The 19,488-nt window shown below is 58.8% G+C and overlaps 1 protein-coding gene across 4 annotated transcripts in view; it reads right to left on the minus strand.

Moving 5' to 3' along the window:
• Positions 1–18,436, minus strand: part of LOC144723218 (genetic suppressor element 1-like) — a 54,224-nt gene extending 35,788 nt beyond the window's left edge. For 2 of the 4 annotated variants that reach the window (XM_078601772.1, XM_078601769.1), the window contains exons 1-2: positions 17,042–18,435; positions 16,289–16,603 (exon numbers count right to left, since the gene is read on the minus strand). In XM_078601772.1, the coding sequence (XP_078457898.1) occupies positions 16,289–16,331 (43 nt within the window). In that variant the 5' untranslated portion in view covers positions 16,332–16,603; positions 17,042–18,435. Of the gene's footprint in view, positions 1–16,288; positions 16,604–17,041 lie in introns of all 4 variants that reach the window. The other 2 variants (XM_078601768.1, XM_078601770.1) reach the window with 2 other exon arrangements.
• Positions 18,437–19,488: the final 1,052 nt, after the last annotated feature.

The following is a 19,488-nucleotide window of genomic DNA, read 5'->3' on the forward strand; positions in this document are numbered from 1 at the left end:
ACACATTAGTGGACACGCTTTCCCACACGTCCCGCTACAGATAAATATTTCACATGGCCGTCAAACCGATATATTTTAATCCTCAGAGCAGCGATGAAGCCAAGTGAAACTCAGATTTAACGCGTTGTTTATTTGTGCTGCCGTCGGGTGACTGGGCTAAGAATAACCAACTCAATTCCCACTTGAGAACTCAGATCGATCACGGTCGGGCGTCCGAAACTCAAGATTCAAACCCAGGCTCTCTGAGGTGTTGGCTCAGCGCACTTGAACCCTGCGCCACCCGGAGTCCTCTTAAAGTAATTTGTCATTGGGAAGCGGTCGTCGTGCTCATTCGCAGTGCCATGCCATCCCCAGGCAAACATGGATAGAAAGACGCGGGCTCACGCGCGCGCACGCCGGTTACGGGTCCCGGGTTTACGCCTGGGGGCCGCCTCCCCCCACGGCGGGGCCCACGCTGGGCCGTGTCCACCGTCTCTGATGTGAAGCAGGGCCAGGGCGAGGGGCGGCCAAGCTCCTAAACAGTTCCAGAGGCGTGCGAATACAGTGCGCCGCTCCGTGGGCGCGCCGTGCGTGTAAATCTCAACGCGCCCGCGGCGGCGTTGAGGGGAGCGGCGTGGGGGTTTGTGCCGCGCAAGGCCACGCGTTGACAGTTACACAAAACAATCTGCGGGCGGACCGCGGTCCCACGGCGGAACGGCGATAAATCCAAAAAGGCAAAACGTTTTCGTCATTACGAGCGCATTAAGACTACAAACGACCCGTCTGGCCATTCAGTGCCGCCTTTGTCTTCAACAGGTTGCGAGAAGAAGTGCGAAGCTGTAATGCGTGGAGAGACGGAGCGGGGGGGGGGAAGAGAGCGCATGAAAGGCGCGGTCATATTTCATATTTTTACGGCCTCTCTCAGGCTTTTACGCCGCCACAGGCATTTACATAATCCAGATGGCAGAGCGAGTGCAGGGGGTCTACTGTACGGGACAACACCTTGCGCGCACAGTGCTAAGCTTGCGTAAAGATCGTGGGAAGGACGCGCTGAGGAATTAGTCTGGTAATCGGACTTGGCAGCCGAACAATTCTGCTTGACCACAGATCATAACAGTCTGAGCTGTCACGCCTTGAGCATATTTGGCAGTGCGTCCCGTGGGGAGCGGGCCACGGTGAGGGCTCTGGCGACCGTGTTCACCAACACCGCCAGCGCTGGACACGCAAACTCTTAATCACACTCAGCGCCAGCGCCGGGCAGGGATGGCCCATGCAGGGCGCAATGCGTGACACAGTCGTGCAAGTTTTCGCGTTTGTACCGCACATCTCTCAGTGTTGCGCTGTCGGCCATTGTACCGGATGCGGTACGAAGACAGCGGTGGAGAGACGCTTTGTTGTTGGACAGGGGCCTGAATTTATGGGTCTCTGTGAGTCTATCGGTCTGTTGGCACAGGAGGTGCATCTGCGATCATCTCAACCAGTTAATCCATAAAACCTGGGGCATCATTCAACCCATAACATCTAGGTTTGTCCCGTGACCTGCTGCACCCAGCCCAGCACATCGGTCAACTCATTACACCTGGGTCTGTCCCTTGATCTGCCAGATAGCTTTCGGCACTTAACCTGGCCTCAAGGTGCACCTAGCCTGGCACAAGCACCGTGGTGACATCACCACCGATTAGGGTATTAAAAAAATCTGGGACATACCTGGGGATGAACATGGTTGTCTATGTACGGTACAAAAGAAGTTCCACATAAGAGGGTCTCCTAATATCAGAATAGGGGAGGACTGCACATAGACGCATCATCTTTCTGAGTAGCTATTACTGTTGTTGTTACGCAACTGATTTCCCAGGACAACAGCTTCCTCGACAAGAGGATGATCCTGAGAACACCAGCACAGATGGCAACCCTGTTCCCAACCCAGGGGCCTGAAGAGCCTGCGTCACGAGGCCCCCGTGCGAGTCTCAACGTGGCCCAGTGTCCCGAAGGCCCTTGTCTCACGCAGGCCCAGCGCTGCGAAGGCCCTGCACTCGCATGGCCTGGTGTCATGAGACCTGGGCATCCATGAGGCCCAGGTTGCTGAAGACCCTGAGGGTCCACGTAGCCAAACTGAATGAAGGCACCGAACAGTCGTAAAGTCAAGGAGACCCAACCAGGACCTTCACTGCCCCTGTGGGGGAGACCAACTGCCCGTTTACAAAAGTCAGAATGAGATACAAATGAGAAAAAAGTCCAAAATTTGCGATATTTAAAAATATAATTATGGGATCTTTAAAATGAAAACCCCGTTATGAGTTCGCAGCCAAGGAATTAAATGCATTTCGAGAGGGCCCGTCCCTGTGGAGATGGAGCGATGAAGTCAACTTGAGTGCAGATGCTGGGTGGATTGTTCCATCGCAGGATTGTGGGAGGTGGTGGCCAGTAGAGAGCCCTTCATGCAGCAGTGGATTGACCAAGGCTGACGACGATGATGATTTGTCACGGTTGTGTTGACGTTGTAAGAATTCCTAAATATATCGGCTCAACAATGGGCTTTTAATGAACGCGAGATTCGCAGATGTGGCCGCGTGCGTGGGAGAGGTGCGAGAGGGGGGGGCTCCCGACTCACGGGGGGCCCGGCGCTCCCCACTCACGCGACCCCAACACCAGGGTCCCCCCCAGCGACATGCTCGCCCCGCAGCTGGCATCACAGAGACACGCGCAGCTGCTCAACATACAACGACGGCAACTGCTGCCGTCCACCCTTAAGTGGTGGTGGCGTCACCGCGGCAATTGTGCCAGGCTGGGTGCACTTTTAAGGCCCTCGCGTGAAGTGCGGAAAGCTCGCTTCTGGCAGGTCGCGGGACTGACCCAGGAGGCACGGGTATACAAAGTCAAATATCCCCCGTATAGCCTTAACCGATTGTTGGGGCAAGTGCCACGAAGGCCGGCACACCATGGGGTGGGTGGCCATCACCACGCCAGGCTGCCTTTGTCTCCCCAGTGGCGATGTCCACATATCGCACCAGGTACTCACTTGAGGCTGAGTCGACCTAGGGGAGGCCCAGGTCCGGTTCAGATAATCGGCACTGGTGTTGACCGTGAGCGGGAATCGAACTCGGTTCGCCGGGTTCGTCGCGCATCGCGCTGACTCTACTGCATTGTACCACCGCCCCCCACCTGAGTATGCTGTGCAGTGTACATGCATAGATACAGCACGTGTACATGTGCAGATGCATGCAGACGCGTGCGCTCCCGAGGTCTGCACACCCTGGCTGTGGAGATGGCGTCGCAGCTCGTGCTGTTACCCAGAATAAAAGCAAATGGAAAAATAATTGCCTCAAAATGCACTCCTCCTCCTCCTCACACAGCCCACACAGCCCAATACACACCGCACACATACCCACACACACATACTGCTCAATACATACAAAGACAAAGATCCCCCGTATAGCCTTAACATATGTCTGGAGCAAGTGCTGTTAGCGAGCACCTATGAAGTCCGCCACGGCACACATCACCACGCTCGGCCGCCTTTGTATCCCCAGTGGTGATGTCCAAACATCGTGCCAGGTACTCAATCGAGGCTGAGTCGACCTAGGAGAGGCCCAGGACAAATTCAGATATTCAATGGTGTTAGCCATTAGCGGGAATCTAACCCGGGTTGCTGGGTTCGTAGCGCGGCACACTCAACACTACGCCACCACTCCCCACACACACGTGCACACACACACACACGCGTTAACACACAAGGACACACGTGAACAATAACCAATAACCATTGGTGTTGTATCTGTGGTAAAGATCGATCAATACCGATGTTCGGGGTCTAAAGGTGGGGGAGCGGGAGTCCCCATCACCCCCCACCTCGGATTGGCCAGTGCCCACAATGCTTCCTGGTCACGCTCCTGGAAAAACCTCCAAAACCTCCTCCTCCTCCTCCTCCACCACCTCCTCCTGCTGCTGCTGCTCCTCGAGCTCAATCCAAAGCAGCCACCACCTCCTCCTCCCCTCAGCTCGAACACGGCACCTCCTCTGTCCCAATCCAGCTGCACCTCCTCCTGCCTTTCAAAGTGAGATCATTCTCCGGGTCAAACCACAACCACCACCTTCTTACCGTCTACTCCAGCATGGAACCTCCTGCCTCTTAATCCATTGTCAACACCTCCTCCATCTCAAACCACCACCTCATCCTTAACCTCATCAACCTCCTCCTGCTCTGTTTGAGGCCACCTCCCGCATAGCCTCCCCGCGGGTCGCCCGCGTTGGGCAAACTCTCGAGCGAGCGAGCGAGCGAGTCGCCCTTCTGCTCGGAGCAAACACGGCGAGCAACCGGGAGCCAGGCTTCAGGAGGACTAAGTGCACACGCCGCGACCAGCCGTGACCCCACGCACGCCCGCCCGCACACATGGCAACAACACCGAGCCCCGACCCCGCTGCCGCGCGGCCTCTCTAGTCGTGCGATGTCCGACGTTTCACTCCACGTGCTGCAGGGAGTTTCTTCAGGCACTGAAGTGAGTTTCTGGCTTTCTCGCCCCGTTGGACCGGCGTCGCCGGCCGCTGCTGCCGCCGCTGCGATCGGAGAGCGCGAGACGCTCAATTGACTCCTGAAGGAAACTCCCGGGCACGTGGAGCGGAAAGTCAGACGGCGTGTCCGACGTTTCGCGGGCGTCGAGCCAAACGACGCGCGGAATGAACAACGCGTGGCTCGACTACGTGGCCGGGCCGTGTGGTCGTGTTCCACGAAGAAGAGAGAACCACGTGGAACCTTCAGGAAACGATGTGAAGGACGAGCTGCTGCTGCTGCTGCTGCTGCTCAAGGCTTTGGACAAAGGCCACAGAGCAACGCCTCCGTCCTTGGGCCTCCGCAGGGGACAGCTTATCTGGGAAGCGTCGGTGGTGGAGGCCGAATGAAGGCGCAGCGAGGGGTGCGGGGTTGGCACGGGGAGAGACGACGCCGACAATCGCCTCCGCGGTCGGGCCTGCTTCCCGGGTGGATCGCCGCAGCCTTGGAGCGCGCGTGCCCACGCGGCGCGCGTGCCCACGCGGCGCGGCGTGCCCACGCGGCGCGGCGCGGCAGCGGCTGTCGCGCCGCTCACCACGGGCGACCGCTGCCTCCCCCCCACTGCTCCCCCCCCCCCCCGTTGCCCCCCCGCTGCTCCCCACGCGGCCACGGTCGTCCCAGTGGGGCCGTGGAACGTGCCACATTTAGAGCGATTCGCTGGACCGTGTTTGAGATTCGGCTGAACGCGGCCGCGCGGGCGGGCGGGCGCGAGAGTCTGGTTACAAGAGGGCGCGGGCCAAGGGCGCGAGATTGAGAGATTAGTGCTGAATAAAAACAACTCATTCCGAGCCTCCTAACCGAGAGGACTTTCCAGCAATTTCAGAATCGTGTAGAAACATTCATCATCGTCGTCATCATCGGCCATGATCAATCCACTGCTGGATGAGGGCCTTTCCAAGCCGTCGCCATCTCTCCCGGATCGGCGATGTATGATGCAATATTAATCCTCGTATTCCATTTGTTAGAAGAGTGGAACTTGAGCGGAAGGGAAGAGGCTCGTGAGTGAACATCCAGGAGGATTCACAGGGGAAGGAAGCGTCGTGAGAAGAGAGCGGAAAGACTGTGTGTAGTCGAGAAAGGGTCAGGAAGAAGAGGAGCGGGAGGACGTGGACGAGAGGAATGAGGTGAGCTTGAGGACATGCCGATAAGTGGAGCAGAAGCAGGAGGAGGGGCGGTCGCTTTATGCCAACCGCTCTGCTGACCCGGCGCCGTTGCCACCGCCACCGCCCCGGTCACCGCACCGCACACCTCGACACGGTGCACGGAGCCCGGCACTCACCACGTTCCCTCACCACGTTCCCTCACCACGTTCCCTAGCCACGGTCACCGCACCGCACACCTCGACACGGTGCATGGAGCCCGGCAATCGCCACGTTCCCTCGCGCCGCTCGACTCGCGGCTGCTTCACCCGCAAAGCCGCAGCGCGACGGGAGCCAAACTGAAACCTCAACAAGGCGGGGAGACAAAGACCCCCAAGCTGACGGCGGCTTCTTCCCTCGCCGCGACCGCTTCACTCCACGGGGCTCCGGGTGGGGCCGCGTGGAGCGCCCGGGCGGGGGAAGGGCCGGGGGGGGGGGAGTCCCCCCGTGCCCTTCTCCGCGCCCCCCGCGATGCCACGAGACGCGGGGCGCGCACGCACCCCGGCGCAGACGTGAAGCGCGGGGGTGCGGCGGGCATGGCGGAGCTGGAGGCGGGGGGAGCAGGAGGTACAGGCCAGAAGCGGTAGCTTTGTTTCATCCGCGCCTGCGAAGTGACCCAAGTGATGATGACGAGGGTAAGAGGCTCGCAGCCTGCGCGGGGTTTTCCCTCCCGTCTCCTCTCCCCTTCTCTCTCATCCTCCTGTTCCACGGCCCACGCGGCGCTCTTCACACGCACGCAGGGACCTCGGAGCCAATCACGGGGCCCGTGTAAATCAGGAGGCGCTAAGCCGCCTCGTAAATTTAGACGAATGTTTCCATTAATGTCAGCGGTAATCGCGACCCCGGGGTCACAGCGCGCGGCAGCATCGACACGCGGGAGTCATCACAACCACGAGGCATCAAAGGCAGGAGGCCACATCCCGAATCACAACCACGAGGGACGGTCACAACCGGGAGGTGCCATCAGAACTCATCACAAGCAATAAGCTCTGTAACAAACTGTAGGTCCCATCATGAATCACAATCAGGAGGTCCCATCGCAACCACGAGCTCCCATCGAGACCGGAAGATTTCATCGCAACCAGGAGGCCTCGCCATCAACCGCAGTCACGAGGTCGTCTCCCCACCTGAAGCTCAGGGCCCACCGTGCGCTCCGCCCGCACACGATCCTGCGAGCCGATGAGACCCGGCGCCACGCGACCCTGAACGGGGGCCCCCCCAAACCCCAACGCTCTCCACCTCAGCACAGTCTAGCCCCCCCCCGCCCCCAGCACCCTGCGGACGGGGTCGCCGCAGCCGGGGTCCGCAGGCAGGAGGTGGCGGCGGGGTCACGGGACTCTCACTCGACTCGGTGCAAATTCGGATCACGGGGCGGCCAATTCGATCATCTCGCTGGGGGCGGGGGTCTCATCAGCCAACATCAGACTCGTCGGGGTGTTTAGCTGATGGAGGATTTGTAAAATATTTATTTGAACGAGACGCGAGCGTCCAGACAGGATGGGGTCCACAGCGACATCGTCAGAGCTCGAGGAATCCGGGCGTGACCTCATCAGGCACATCGATGATGGTTTGTAACGAGCAAATGTCTCACGACGGGCGATCACTTCTCAAGGCCAAACCAGTACCGTCAGGGTCATCACTAGCACCAGTCATCAGGGTCATCAGTATCATCAGGGTCATCAGTAGCACCAGTCATCAGGGTCATCAGTAGTAACCGGGGTCATCACTAGCACCAGTCACCAGGGTCATCACTAGCACCAGTCATCAGGGTCATCAGTATCATCAGGGTCATCAGTAACACCAGTCATCAGGGTCATCAGTAGCACCAGGGACATCAGGGTCATCAGTATCATCGTGGTCATCAGTATCATCAGGGTCACCTGTACTATGAGGGTCATCACTAGCACCAGTCATCAGGGTCATCAGTATCATCAGGGTCATCAGTAGCACCAGTCATCAGGGTCATCAGTACTGCCAGGGTCATCAGGGTCATCAGTATCATCAGGGCCACCAGCACTCCCAGTAGCACCAGGATAAATTGCACCACGATTGCCGCCAGTAACTGCCCACCAGCCACAGTGCTCAATTTTTATGTTCGTGACACGAAGAGGCTGGAGCCAGAGAGACTGGAAACACGGAAAGACTGAGACGGAGAGACCGGAGGTGCATGTTTCATGGCAGTGACGACATTTGCAGTGGATTAGCGGCTTCTGCCGGCATGCACGCAAAGACAAAGATCCGTTGTATAGCCTTAACCGACCGTTTGGGCAAGTACACCCCTGAATTCCCGCACCGCACAAAAACACGTCCGGCCACCTTCATCTCTATAATGCTGATGTCTACAGACTGCACTAGGTACCATAGGTGGGACAAAGTCATTGTTATGCAAGTCCAAGTCGAGTCGCAAGTCATCAAATTCATGACTCGAGTCTGACTCGAGTCCAAGTCACATGACTCGAGTCCACATCTCATAGGTGGGACAAAGTCATTGTTATGCAAGTCCAAGTCGAGTCGCAAGTCATCAAATTCATGACTCGAGTCTGACTCGAGTCCAAGTCACATGACTCGAGTCCACATCTCATAGGTGGGACAAAGTCATTGTTATGCAAGTCCAAGTCGAGTCGCAAGTCATCAAATTCATGACTCGAGTCTGACTCGAGTCCAAGTCACATGACTCGAGTCCACACCTCTGCTAGGTACTAATTCGAGGCTGAGTCGACGTAGGGGAGCCCCGAAAACAGCTCAAATATTCGCCACCGTTATTGGCAGTGAGCGGGAAACGAACTCGTGTAGCAGGGTCCGTAGCGCAGTGCGCTAACCACTGTGCCACCACTCCCCCCGCACGCACACGCTGCATGTGATGCTGACCGACAGGGGGTGGCGGGAGGGGGGGGGGTCGCACCCCCCCCCCTCCCGCGCTGTGGGTGAGGAGGAGCGGCGCGTTACTCACCACTCGGGGAGCGACGCCGAGGCTCCCTCGACAAAAACAAAGGTCCCCCGTGTAGCCTTAACATACTTTTTGGGCAAGTGCTGTTAGTGAGCACATACGAAGGCCGGCACGGCACACGAAATGGTGGGTGGGCCAACACCACGCCCGGCCGTCTTTGTATCCCCAGTGGTGATGGTTTTACACAACGCACCAAATACTCTTATGGCTAAGTTGACCTAGGGGAGCCCCGGGACAGGTTCAAGATGATCGTCACTGGTGTTGGCCGTGAGCGGGAATCGAACTGGGGTCGCCGTTAAACCGCTACACATGTGTTCATAAACACGTGTGTGTGCGTGTGTGTTTATTAACACACACACACACGGGAGAGCACACAGACTCACTGACAGCTGGGAGTGTGTGTGTGTATCCGTGTGTTTGTGTGTCAGTGCGTGCGTGTCCCTACATATCTGAACCTGTATCTGTGACAGTCAGCACCACCACCACCACCACGAGCTGTGACTGATTTAGCCTCACGATGCTGTGCATCAGAAACACCGGCACCCGACATCGGCGAAGGTGAATGATCGAGGCGCGCAGTGTTTTGTTCTCGCCGGGCCACGCATCCCCCCACCGCCACCCACGGCTCCCCCCTCTCTCCCCGCGGCGTTTTCATGGCCAGGTCGCGGGGAACAACGAGCGCGCGTTTCGATCCGTGTCATCTCTCTCCGCTCGGGAGTGAGAGCGAGCGGCAGTGCAGGCCGCCCCGACCACTCCGAGCCGTGATTTACCAATTAACCTCTGCGTCCCCGCTTCAGCGTGGCTAATTAAAATGCCGCGCCTCGGCAGATTATGCAAATAAATCGCTAAGAGGTGTCAATTAGACGGCGTCTCCCGGCGATGGGGGGCGATCTGCACGGCATCCTGGGAGAGAATGGCAGGGGTTGGGGGTCAGCAGCGAGGCTGTCAGAGCGGCGGATGCGGGTAATTAATCACGGCACTAATCACATCCCGGGCCTCTGAGGCGGCGGCGGCGGCGCGAGGCGCGAGGTCCACTCCGAACCGCTCACAGCCGCTGGCAGAGGTCGGCCCTGGCCGAGGGGGATGGCGGCCCGAGCCCTCGCCCTGGGCCTGGCCCCTGAGCGGCGTGTCACGCCAGGGCCCCGTGGGGATCGATTTCCTGGTTTGCTCCGTGACAGCGTGGAAGAGAAGAAGCAGCAACAGAACCAACCAGACACTGCCACTAGCTATAGCCCTACCCCTACACCTTGAGTACGAGACGCTGTCACCTGCCCGACACAGACGTGCACGCGCCTCATCAATCGCCAAACGTTTCGCGCCAGGGGCGAAGTCTGAGCCCCTCAGTGTCGGCGAGTGCCGGAGACGTTCCACATCTCGCGAGCCGATAACCGCGACACGCGGCGGCGCGCCTCCCCCCTCGAACCCATCGCCGAGCGAGGAGCGCCATGCCCGGGCGCCACGCGTCCCTCGGTCCGCCGGGTCGCGCTCTCCCGGCCACCGCTCGCGATCTTACTTCGGTTTCAAAGCTCGGGGCTGCCGCGGGATTGATGGCGGCTCTCGCGCTCGCCCGCGGCGCGAGAGCCGTACGGCGGCCCGGGGCCGCTTCCACGGCCACCGTCGTCGCCGCCCGGAGCCACGGGACGCGACTTGGTACCGTGACTTGGTACCACGACTTGGTACCGTGACTTGGTACCGTGACTTGGTACCACGACTTGGTACCGTGACTTGGTACCGTGACTTGGTACCACGACTTGGTACCGTGACTTGGTACCGTGACTTGGTACCGTGATCCAGTACCGTGACTTGGTACGGCGATCCAGTACCGCACTCTTCTACCGTGACTGAGGATTTGTTTTAGGAACAACGGTTCCCTGTGTACGGCGAATACAAGTGGATCATGTAACCACGTGCTTAGTAAGGCTGTTGCATAACTCACTTTCATTGTCAACTTACAGACGTTATATAAAATTCATTTTGGACTTGTTTTCGTTCATTTAACCAAATGCCGACGATGGGACTTTAAAACATCGGTTTGACTTCAATCGATCAGAATCAGAGCGTGTGGAAAAGTGTGACACCACACCGAGTAAATGGATAAAAAAAAGTCACTGGAAGGGATCTCAGATGTAATTCTGTGGTATCTACTTATGTGGGCCATTCTCTAACACGATAGGAGTAACATCGCGCAAACACACACGCACATGATGGGGACGTCATTACGGGAGATAAACAGCTGGGGTCATGGGGTCCCTGGCTCTCAAAGGCTCCCCCCTCGACCCCTCCCCACGGCCCTTCGTCGGTGCCAGACGCATAATGAGAGCAGCAGCAGCATCACGATCCCCACACTCGCCAAGTGAGCCCCCCCCCCCACGCACTCACCCATCATCGTAGGCCTCGCCATGCACAACCAAACCAATCAATACACGAGTCGTATATTGATGGATGCGGACGCTGTGACGTACAGGCGCGAGATGCATCGCCGCGCGTGCACAGAGACCCCTTCCCCCAGAGTGACGGCCGCCCCTGCTCCAGGGTCGAGAGAGGGAGGGAGAGACGCTCCCAGCCGCACTCGGCCGCTCGGGCACCAGCGGCCCCTCGCGATAAATGAGGAAATCCGGGGAGCGTCGGCACATTCCGGCGCCGTTCTCGACAATGAGCGGCTCCCCTTGCCACAGGGCGCCTCCTGCCCTCGCATGGGGACCGGCCAATTAACTCGTCCGCTTCCGAACGGCCGCGAGCCACGAGCAAGCGGAGCGATCGGCACGGCCGCTCGCCGGGCCGTCCGCCGCCGCCGCTGCCACGACGTCGCCGTGCGCCACGGGGCGGACGGCTCCTCGGGGCCGCGGTCGTCGGCTCGGGCCGAGGTTGGTTGGGAGGCACCGACCCTGCGTGCCCGCAAGGCTCGGGGTTGCGACTCGACCCCGGCAAGGCACCCCGAGCGCCAGACGCTCCGGGGCTCGTCTCCGCAAACGCTCGCGACGACCGTAAACCCAACTCGGGTGGGTTCCTCGAAACCACGGCAATGCCGGATTCAAAGTGTCGAGGTGCCCTATCCCAGCAAGGCAAACTCCTAATCCCGGAGCTAAGTCCGAGCAAAGCAATTTCCCAATGCGAGCGCTAAATCCGGCATGGAGATTCCAAACTCGCGAGCCGGATTCTGGGCCAGTGGCGACACTGGTCCCGGCGACTTGCCAAGGCACGGGGAGAAACGCACCCGGGCGGCGTGGAAGCCACATCTGCTCGTCACCAAATTGCCACCAACACCGCGAATATTAAACACGATTCCTCTTCATAATTAACCGGCGACCCCCCGCCGATGGAGGTGGCTCCCGTGGTGTGCGGCGCCTGCCGGCCGCGCGCAGCCTCCGATGTTTGGCACCGCCGCGCTCGGCGCTATTCAGGGCAGGTGGGAGCGACCCCATTCAAACGAGAGCTCATCTGCGCGGATAATCCCAGGGGCAGCTTTGGCCCCCCCCCCCTTCCCGGCACCTGCACAGCATTTCACGCACCTCCGCTCGTGTCGACAGAGCAGCGCTAAGCTCCGGCGCATTACCCACAATGCACACGCATTACCCATAATGCACACGCAAGGTGCAGATTAAAAGGCCGCATCCGAGGTACTCGAGGTGCGGCAGAGTGCCGCCACCGCCGCCACCGCCGCCACCGTGTTCACCAGCCCCGGAGCGCACCGCCTCCCTGCCTCACCCCGAGGTTCTCGTTTTCCCAAAAGTGGTCTTAGGGCCACGTCTTGAGAGAGATAATTCATTCGGAAATCCCACAGAGCAGTACAAACCCTTCTGAGGTCCCTTCAAGCGACCTCTGTTCTACAGGGAAGGGGGCAGCACTTTCTGGATCCTGCGAACTCTGAGTTCACACACGGGCCAAGCGGAACGCCACCAAGAATCAATCGCACCACAACCTCTACACGCAACAACACAACCTCTACACGCAACAACACAACCTCTACACGCAACAACACAACCTCTACACGCAACAACACAACCTCTACACGCAACAACACAACCTCTACACGCAACAACACAACCGCTATACGCAACAACATAACCTCTATAGGCAACAACACAACCTCCACGCACAACTACACAACGACCACAACTTTGCTTCTGCTCTATCGCGCACGTCTCGTAGACGCACCATTGAAACAACCACCACCTCCACCGCCTCATCCTCTACCACCACCACTTCCACCACAACCATCGCCACGGCGAACCTCAATAATCCAGCGTACCGAGTCAACCCAGCCGGGCCAAACGCCGTACCGTCGGGCTCCCCAGCGGGTCGGCTGCTCGTGGTGGCAGAACCCACCGGGCAGAGGCGGGGGGCGTCGAGGGGGGGAGTGGGGGGAGATTTAGGAACCGCGTCCTCTCTTTTAACTGCCGCGCCGGGAGATTGCAGCGGCGTAGCGAGCCTCGGCGCTGCGGCGCCGGCGCGACGACGAGTGCACGGTTGTCTCCACGGCCGCTGCGTTTCCAACCCGGGGGCGGAGAGGCCAGTGGGCAAATTGGTCAGGACGCGGCCGAGAAACCGGCACAGTGCGGAAACTCGGCGGGGCCGAGCGCGGACGGCGCTGGCACGGGACGAGCGATGCCAAGCGCGACGCAAAACACCCGACGGGGTCGTCAATACCACGCTGCACGCGCCCCGATGAGGGGGAGTCGATCACGGGCAACGTCCCGGTGATCACTCTTCATAGCACGTGGACAGAGAGGACAGAGCGGTGGCGTGGGTGAGGGATAATGCACACAGGTAACCGCATAGCAGACAACCACCCAGGCGGTTACGCAATTGCCCAGTTAGTCAGAAGTCAAGAGGTCAGTCAGACAGTCAGCCAAGCGGTTACAAAAACAGTCAGTCGGTGAATGAGGCAGTCAGTAAATGAAGCGGGCAGAGCGTCAGCCAGGCAGCCACGTACGAATGCAATCGCTCGGCCTGACAGCGTATCAATAAGTAAGTCAGTAAGTCAGTGAGTGAGTCAATTGGGCGGCGAGCGAGTCGGTGTGGCGGCGTGCCTGTGCGTGGGCCACACTGTAGGCCCGCATCGTTCTGCCCCCGGGATTCTTGGCAGCGTGAGTGTTTGACATTTTGTCCCCACGCTTTCACTAAATTACAGCCTCTGCCAAACGCGCCGCCTCGCATCTACAGTGCCCGCCGCGGGGCACGGCGAGCGGCATTACCGGCTGGAGAATACTGAGCGCACACTCCGACTCACAGCCAGACTCACACCCCGACTCACACCCAGACTTACACCCAGACTCACACCAAGACTCACACCCCCACTCACACCCCCACTCACACCAAGACTCACAGCCAGACTCACACCGCCACTTACACCCCCATTTACACCCAGACTCATACCCCCAACTCACAGCCAGACTCACCCCCACTCACACCCCCACTCACACCCCCACTCACACCCCCACTCACACCAAGACTCACAGCCAGACTCACACCCCGACTAACCCTGCCAGCACGAGTAGCCAAATGGCGCATGGCGGCGTGGGTCATTAACTAAGGGGGCACTCACCCACTCACTCACTTCCTCACCCACCCACCCACTCACTCATTTCCTCACACACTCACTTCCTCACTCACTCACCTACCTATTGACTCACTCACCCACTCATTTACTCGCTCACCCAACCACTCACTCACCCACTCATTCACTTACCCACTGACTCACCCACTCACTCACAGTCACACACTGATACACTGACATATGCTGATACATACTAACAATTACACTGACACACATACTGAAATATATACATACTGACACACTGACATATTCGCTGACACACAGTGAATATCGAGCACCCATGAAGGCCGGCACGGTACACGAGGGGGTGGGTGGCTAGCACCACGCCCGACCGCTTTTGTCTCCCCAGTGGCGATGTTTACACACCACATCAGGTACTCATTTGAGGCTGAGTCGACCTAGGGGAGACCCAGAGCCGATTCAGATAATGGTCAGGCTAGATGCACTTTGAGGCCACATGAAGTGTCGAAGGCTCACTCATACACACACTCATACACACACACTCATACACACACACTAACATACACACACTCATACACACACATTAACATCCACACACTCATACACATACACACACACTAACACACACACACTAACATACACACTCACACACACACACTCATACACACACATTAACATCCACACACTCATACACATACACACACACTAACACACACACACACTAACATACACACACTCATACACACACACTAACATACACACACACTAACATACACACACTCATACACACACACTCATACACACACATTAACATCCACACACTCATACACATACACACACACTAACACACACACACACTAACATACACACACTCATACACACACACTAACATACACACACACTAACATACACACACTCATACACACACACTCACACACACACATTAACATCCACACACTCATACACATACACACACACACAGACAAAGACATACACACTCACACACCTATACAATAACATAAGACAAAGAAAAAGACCGTCTTTGTCTCCCAAGTGGCGATGTTTACGTACCGCACCAGGTACTCATTTGAGGCTGAGTCGATCTAGGGGAGGCCCGGTTCAGATAATTAAGCGTCACTGGTGTTGGCCCTGAGCGGGAATTGAACTCGGGTCACCAGGTTCATAGCGCAACCACTACACTACCGCCCCCCACCAACACACACACACTCTTACACCCATTAACGCACTAACACACACACGTTCACACCCTTACACGCACCGTAACATATCCATTCACATACAACTACACCTACACACACACGCTCTCTCACATGCACACATTTACAGAAATGTACACACACAGATCCATAAACACACACACAAGTCATTCACACTGACACATGTTATACACGGGCACCCGAAAACACACACACACACAGCACCCTCACATACTGGGTACGTAGATATACCCTTACATACAAACACTGCACACACACAGACCATTCCATATCCTTATATACAGAAACACGCAACAACCGCCGTGACGTCACCACGGCGCTTGTGCCAGGCGAGGTGCACTTTGAGGACACGTCAAAGAAACACACACACGCATCATACTGTACTCGTACACACACACACGCATCATACTGTACACACACCATAAAACAAACACAGTAACCCCCTGGAGCCTTTATCAGTCCGTTGGGGCAAATGCTGCTCGCGAACTCCTATTCAGGCCGGCAGGACTCACGAGATGGTGAGTCCTGCACACACACTCACACACCTGTACACACACCTGTACACACACCTGTACACACACCTGCACACTCACACACACACCTGTACACACACTCCTACACACCACACACACACTGTACACACACTCACACACACTCCTACACACACCTGCACACACACCTGTACACACACTCCTACACACCTACACACACACTCCTACACACCTGTACTCACACTCCTACACACCTACACACACACTCCTACACACCTGCACACACCTGTACACACACCTGTACACACTCCTACACACCTGCACACACACACACTAATCACAGAGACACACACGCACCACACACAAACCTGTACACACACTCTCCTACACACCTGCACACACCTGCACCCCGTGTGCCCCCGTCCCTTACCGAGTCCAAGCAGATACTCCGGAGCGCTCTTCAGTCCAAACATGCTGCGCTGACCTCGCTGCTGCTGCTGCTGCCCGCGGGAACCGCTGCCCCATGAGTCCAGGAGTTGGGGGGGGGGGGCAGCCGTTGGGGGTTCTCCTCACGAAGCGACAACGTTGGGGGTCGGGAGACTTAAACGAGGCGGGCGGCGATGGTGGCGATGGTGGCGATGAGGTTCGCGGTCTCCGTGCGGAGTCGCGGCGCCCGCGTGCGGCCGCGTCTCCGCGCGAGCCCGGAATAGAGCGAGGTCAAAGGTCGGATAATCCCCGCGGGCTCCTAGGTAACGAGGAGATAACGAGGAGATAACGAGGGGGTGGTGGGGGGGGAGTCAAAGTTCCCTGCTTAGAACTTCCCCCCTCCTCCTCCTCCACGGAGATGAATTCACTCAGTGCCACAGAGCTGATTCACTGCTCCCCGAGCGCTCGGGTCACTCCACACCGCTCGGAGGTGCCGCCGCCGCCTCCTCTCGCGGGGTGGTCAGCAGGGGTCACGGCGAGGTGAGACGGGGTCACGGCGAGGTGAGACGGGGTCACGGCGAGGTGAGACGGGGTCACGGCGAGGCGGCATCGGTGCGGAATCAAAGCGATCGAGCGAGCGGGAGGGGGTTAGTCACGGGATGGGAGGGGTCCCTGGGACTTGGGTCCCAGAAGAAGGGGGTCACGCGGGGGTCACGCGAATCGGGGCGTGCGCCCCCCTCGCGGGGCCGTGGATCACCTGGGAGACGCCGCGGGAATGGCGGAGCGAGGAGATGTTGCTGATGACGATGTTGACGATGTTGAGCGGCCTCCGGGAGAGGCTGATGATGACCGCGACACCGGAGCTCCTGGGTCACGGCCGCTCCTCATCATCGGGGGGTCGCGGCGATACGAGGGGACCTCGTTACGAACCACGGGACCCCAACATCAACACCGCCACCTCCACACCGGCTTCACGCGCCGCGAGAAGCACGGGCGGTGCGAGGTGACGACGACGACGAAGATGGTGAGGATGGTGATGGTGAGGATGGTGATGGTGAGGATGGTGGTGAGGAGGAGGAGGAGTGAGTCCACTGATGACTCGTGATGTCGAGCGTCGCGCAGGACTCCGGGTTTGGTGAACGCGGCGGCGAACGGCGCTCTCGGCCGGACAAAGCTGTGGATGGCTGCCAGCGAGCGAGAGGCGGAGGAGTAGGGAGAGGGGGGGGAGGAGTAGGAGGAGGGGGGAGAGAGAGCGGTAGGAGGAGAGAGGAGGAGGGAGGGAGGGTGCGGGGTGGAGGCGCCGCGGGGGTTGCTGGGCGCGAGGCATTAGACGCTGCGGCGCTGGCGCGGGGCGGCCACGCGCGCGCTGATTGTTTGACCCCCCGGGCACGCGAGACGCCCCCTCCCCCTCGAGCGAAGGGGCGGGTGTAGGGGGGGGGCACAGGGAGGGGGGAGCCCCCGCTCCGCCCCGGGCATCCCCGGGTTCACTCGCTCCGCCTGCATCAGAGACGCGAGGGGGGGTCAAGCCGCCCCTGAGGCCGCTCATTCCCACAGGGAGCCGCCGAGTTCCACTCCCAGGGTCCCTCCCCGCACCACCCCCGCTTCTCGCTCCGTCTCTCCGCACAGCCAGCCCCGTGCGCAGCAGAAGCGCGGCTCCCTGACCCTTGGCTCTGGCTCCTCGCTTCTGGCTCCCTGCTCCTTGGTCCTGGCTCCCCCCCCGCGTGCTCCCCCACCCCCCATCGCTCCTCCACAATGCAGCTAGGTAATGTTCGTGCGGGGAGCAGGAGACGAGGAGGGGAATGATGAAGAGGACATTGCTCATTAAGACGAGGAGGGTGATGGAAGGAGGCGCGGGTGATGTAGTGGGAGTAGAGGGGGGGGGGGTGCAGTAGAGGGGAGGGGTGGTGTAGCGGAGGGGGCGATCTGGTAGTGGGGGTGGAGCTGGAGCCGGGGAGCGTGTTGAGTGAGAATGTCGCTGCAAACACAAGCGCGCTACTTAAGTGCAGCCTAGCGGAGAAAATAAACAGGGGGCGGGAGTGGGTGGGGGGGTTTACCCGTGACCCCTAGCGGGGTGAGTCGCTGTTGTGTTTGTTATCGAGCCACGGAGTCACCAATCACCCACTCGGCCTCACCACTCAATCACTCACCCTCACCACATAAGCAGCCAGCCCCCCCCCCTCCATTAGCCCCCTCCCGCCCCGCCCCCCTCACCCTGATCTGTGTCCCAGGCCGTGATCCTGGCCAGGGTCACCCCGGGGCGGTGCCCTCCCCCCCGCACCTGCTTGTGAAAGGAAGTTCCCTTCTTTGTTTGAGCCAACACCCCCCGCCCATTGCCCCTCCCCACCTCGAATTCAGCTCCGGGGAGTGGAGACGCACAGAGCCCCGCCCCGGGGTCATGATCCTGACCCTGACACCGAACCCTAATCCTAGCCCCTCACCCCGACCCCGCACCCGACAACAATCCCAACGCAGCCTTCATCCTATCACCATCGTCATCGTCGTCGCCGGGACCAGTCCTGACCCGGACTCTACCAGTGACCCTTAACCTCTAACCCGACGTCAACGCCACGTCCCAGCACGACCCCCACACCGTCAACCCCTCGCCCCACCACTGGCCCCGAGCACCTGGACTCCTTCTCTCACTTCCCGTACCTTGCTCCCTGCACCCAACGAATTCGCCCGCTGCCACCGCTGCTCTGCTGCTGCGTGATACGCGGATGCAATATGTTAACGACCTCGCCTGCGATACAGGAGGATGTGGGTTCGATCCCGACTCTATGGTCGTGTGCATTTTTCTCCGGGTCCTCCGGGTTTCCCCTCCACGTATCTAATCAACATGCGTTTAGAGTATTTGGATGGCATACATTTCCACGTGATAAGCCACTTCATTGAGCCATCATTTATACAGCTTCAGTGGGCCTTACTTGGTAAAATAAAAAGAGTTTAGTTTTGCTCTACTCGATGTACTAATTTACACAGGAGAACCACGCTGAGTCGCAGGACTCTGGATGGGGCCTGCTGCTGCTGCATTGGAGGTTTTATTTGTAAGATGTTTTCAGCCGATGAATGATGAGTTGGGTTTATTATGCACGTGGGAGGAAACCCGAGCACCCAGAGAATCCCCCCCCCCACGCTGGCAACGCCACAATGGGCCGTAGCCCCCAGCCCAAACCCGAATAGTGACCCCAACATCAACCCCAAGAC

Source organism: Lampetra planeri, chromosome 17 (assembly GCF_965212315.1).
Source record: "Lampetra planeri chromosome 17, kcLamPlan1.2.h2, whole genome shotgun sequence".
NCBI lineage: Eukaryota > Metazoa > Chordata > Hyperoartia > Petromyzontiformes > Petromyzontidae > Lampetra > Lampetra planeri.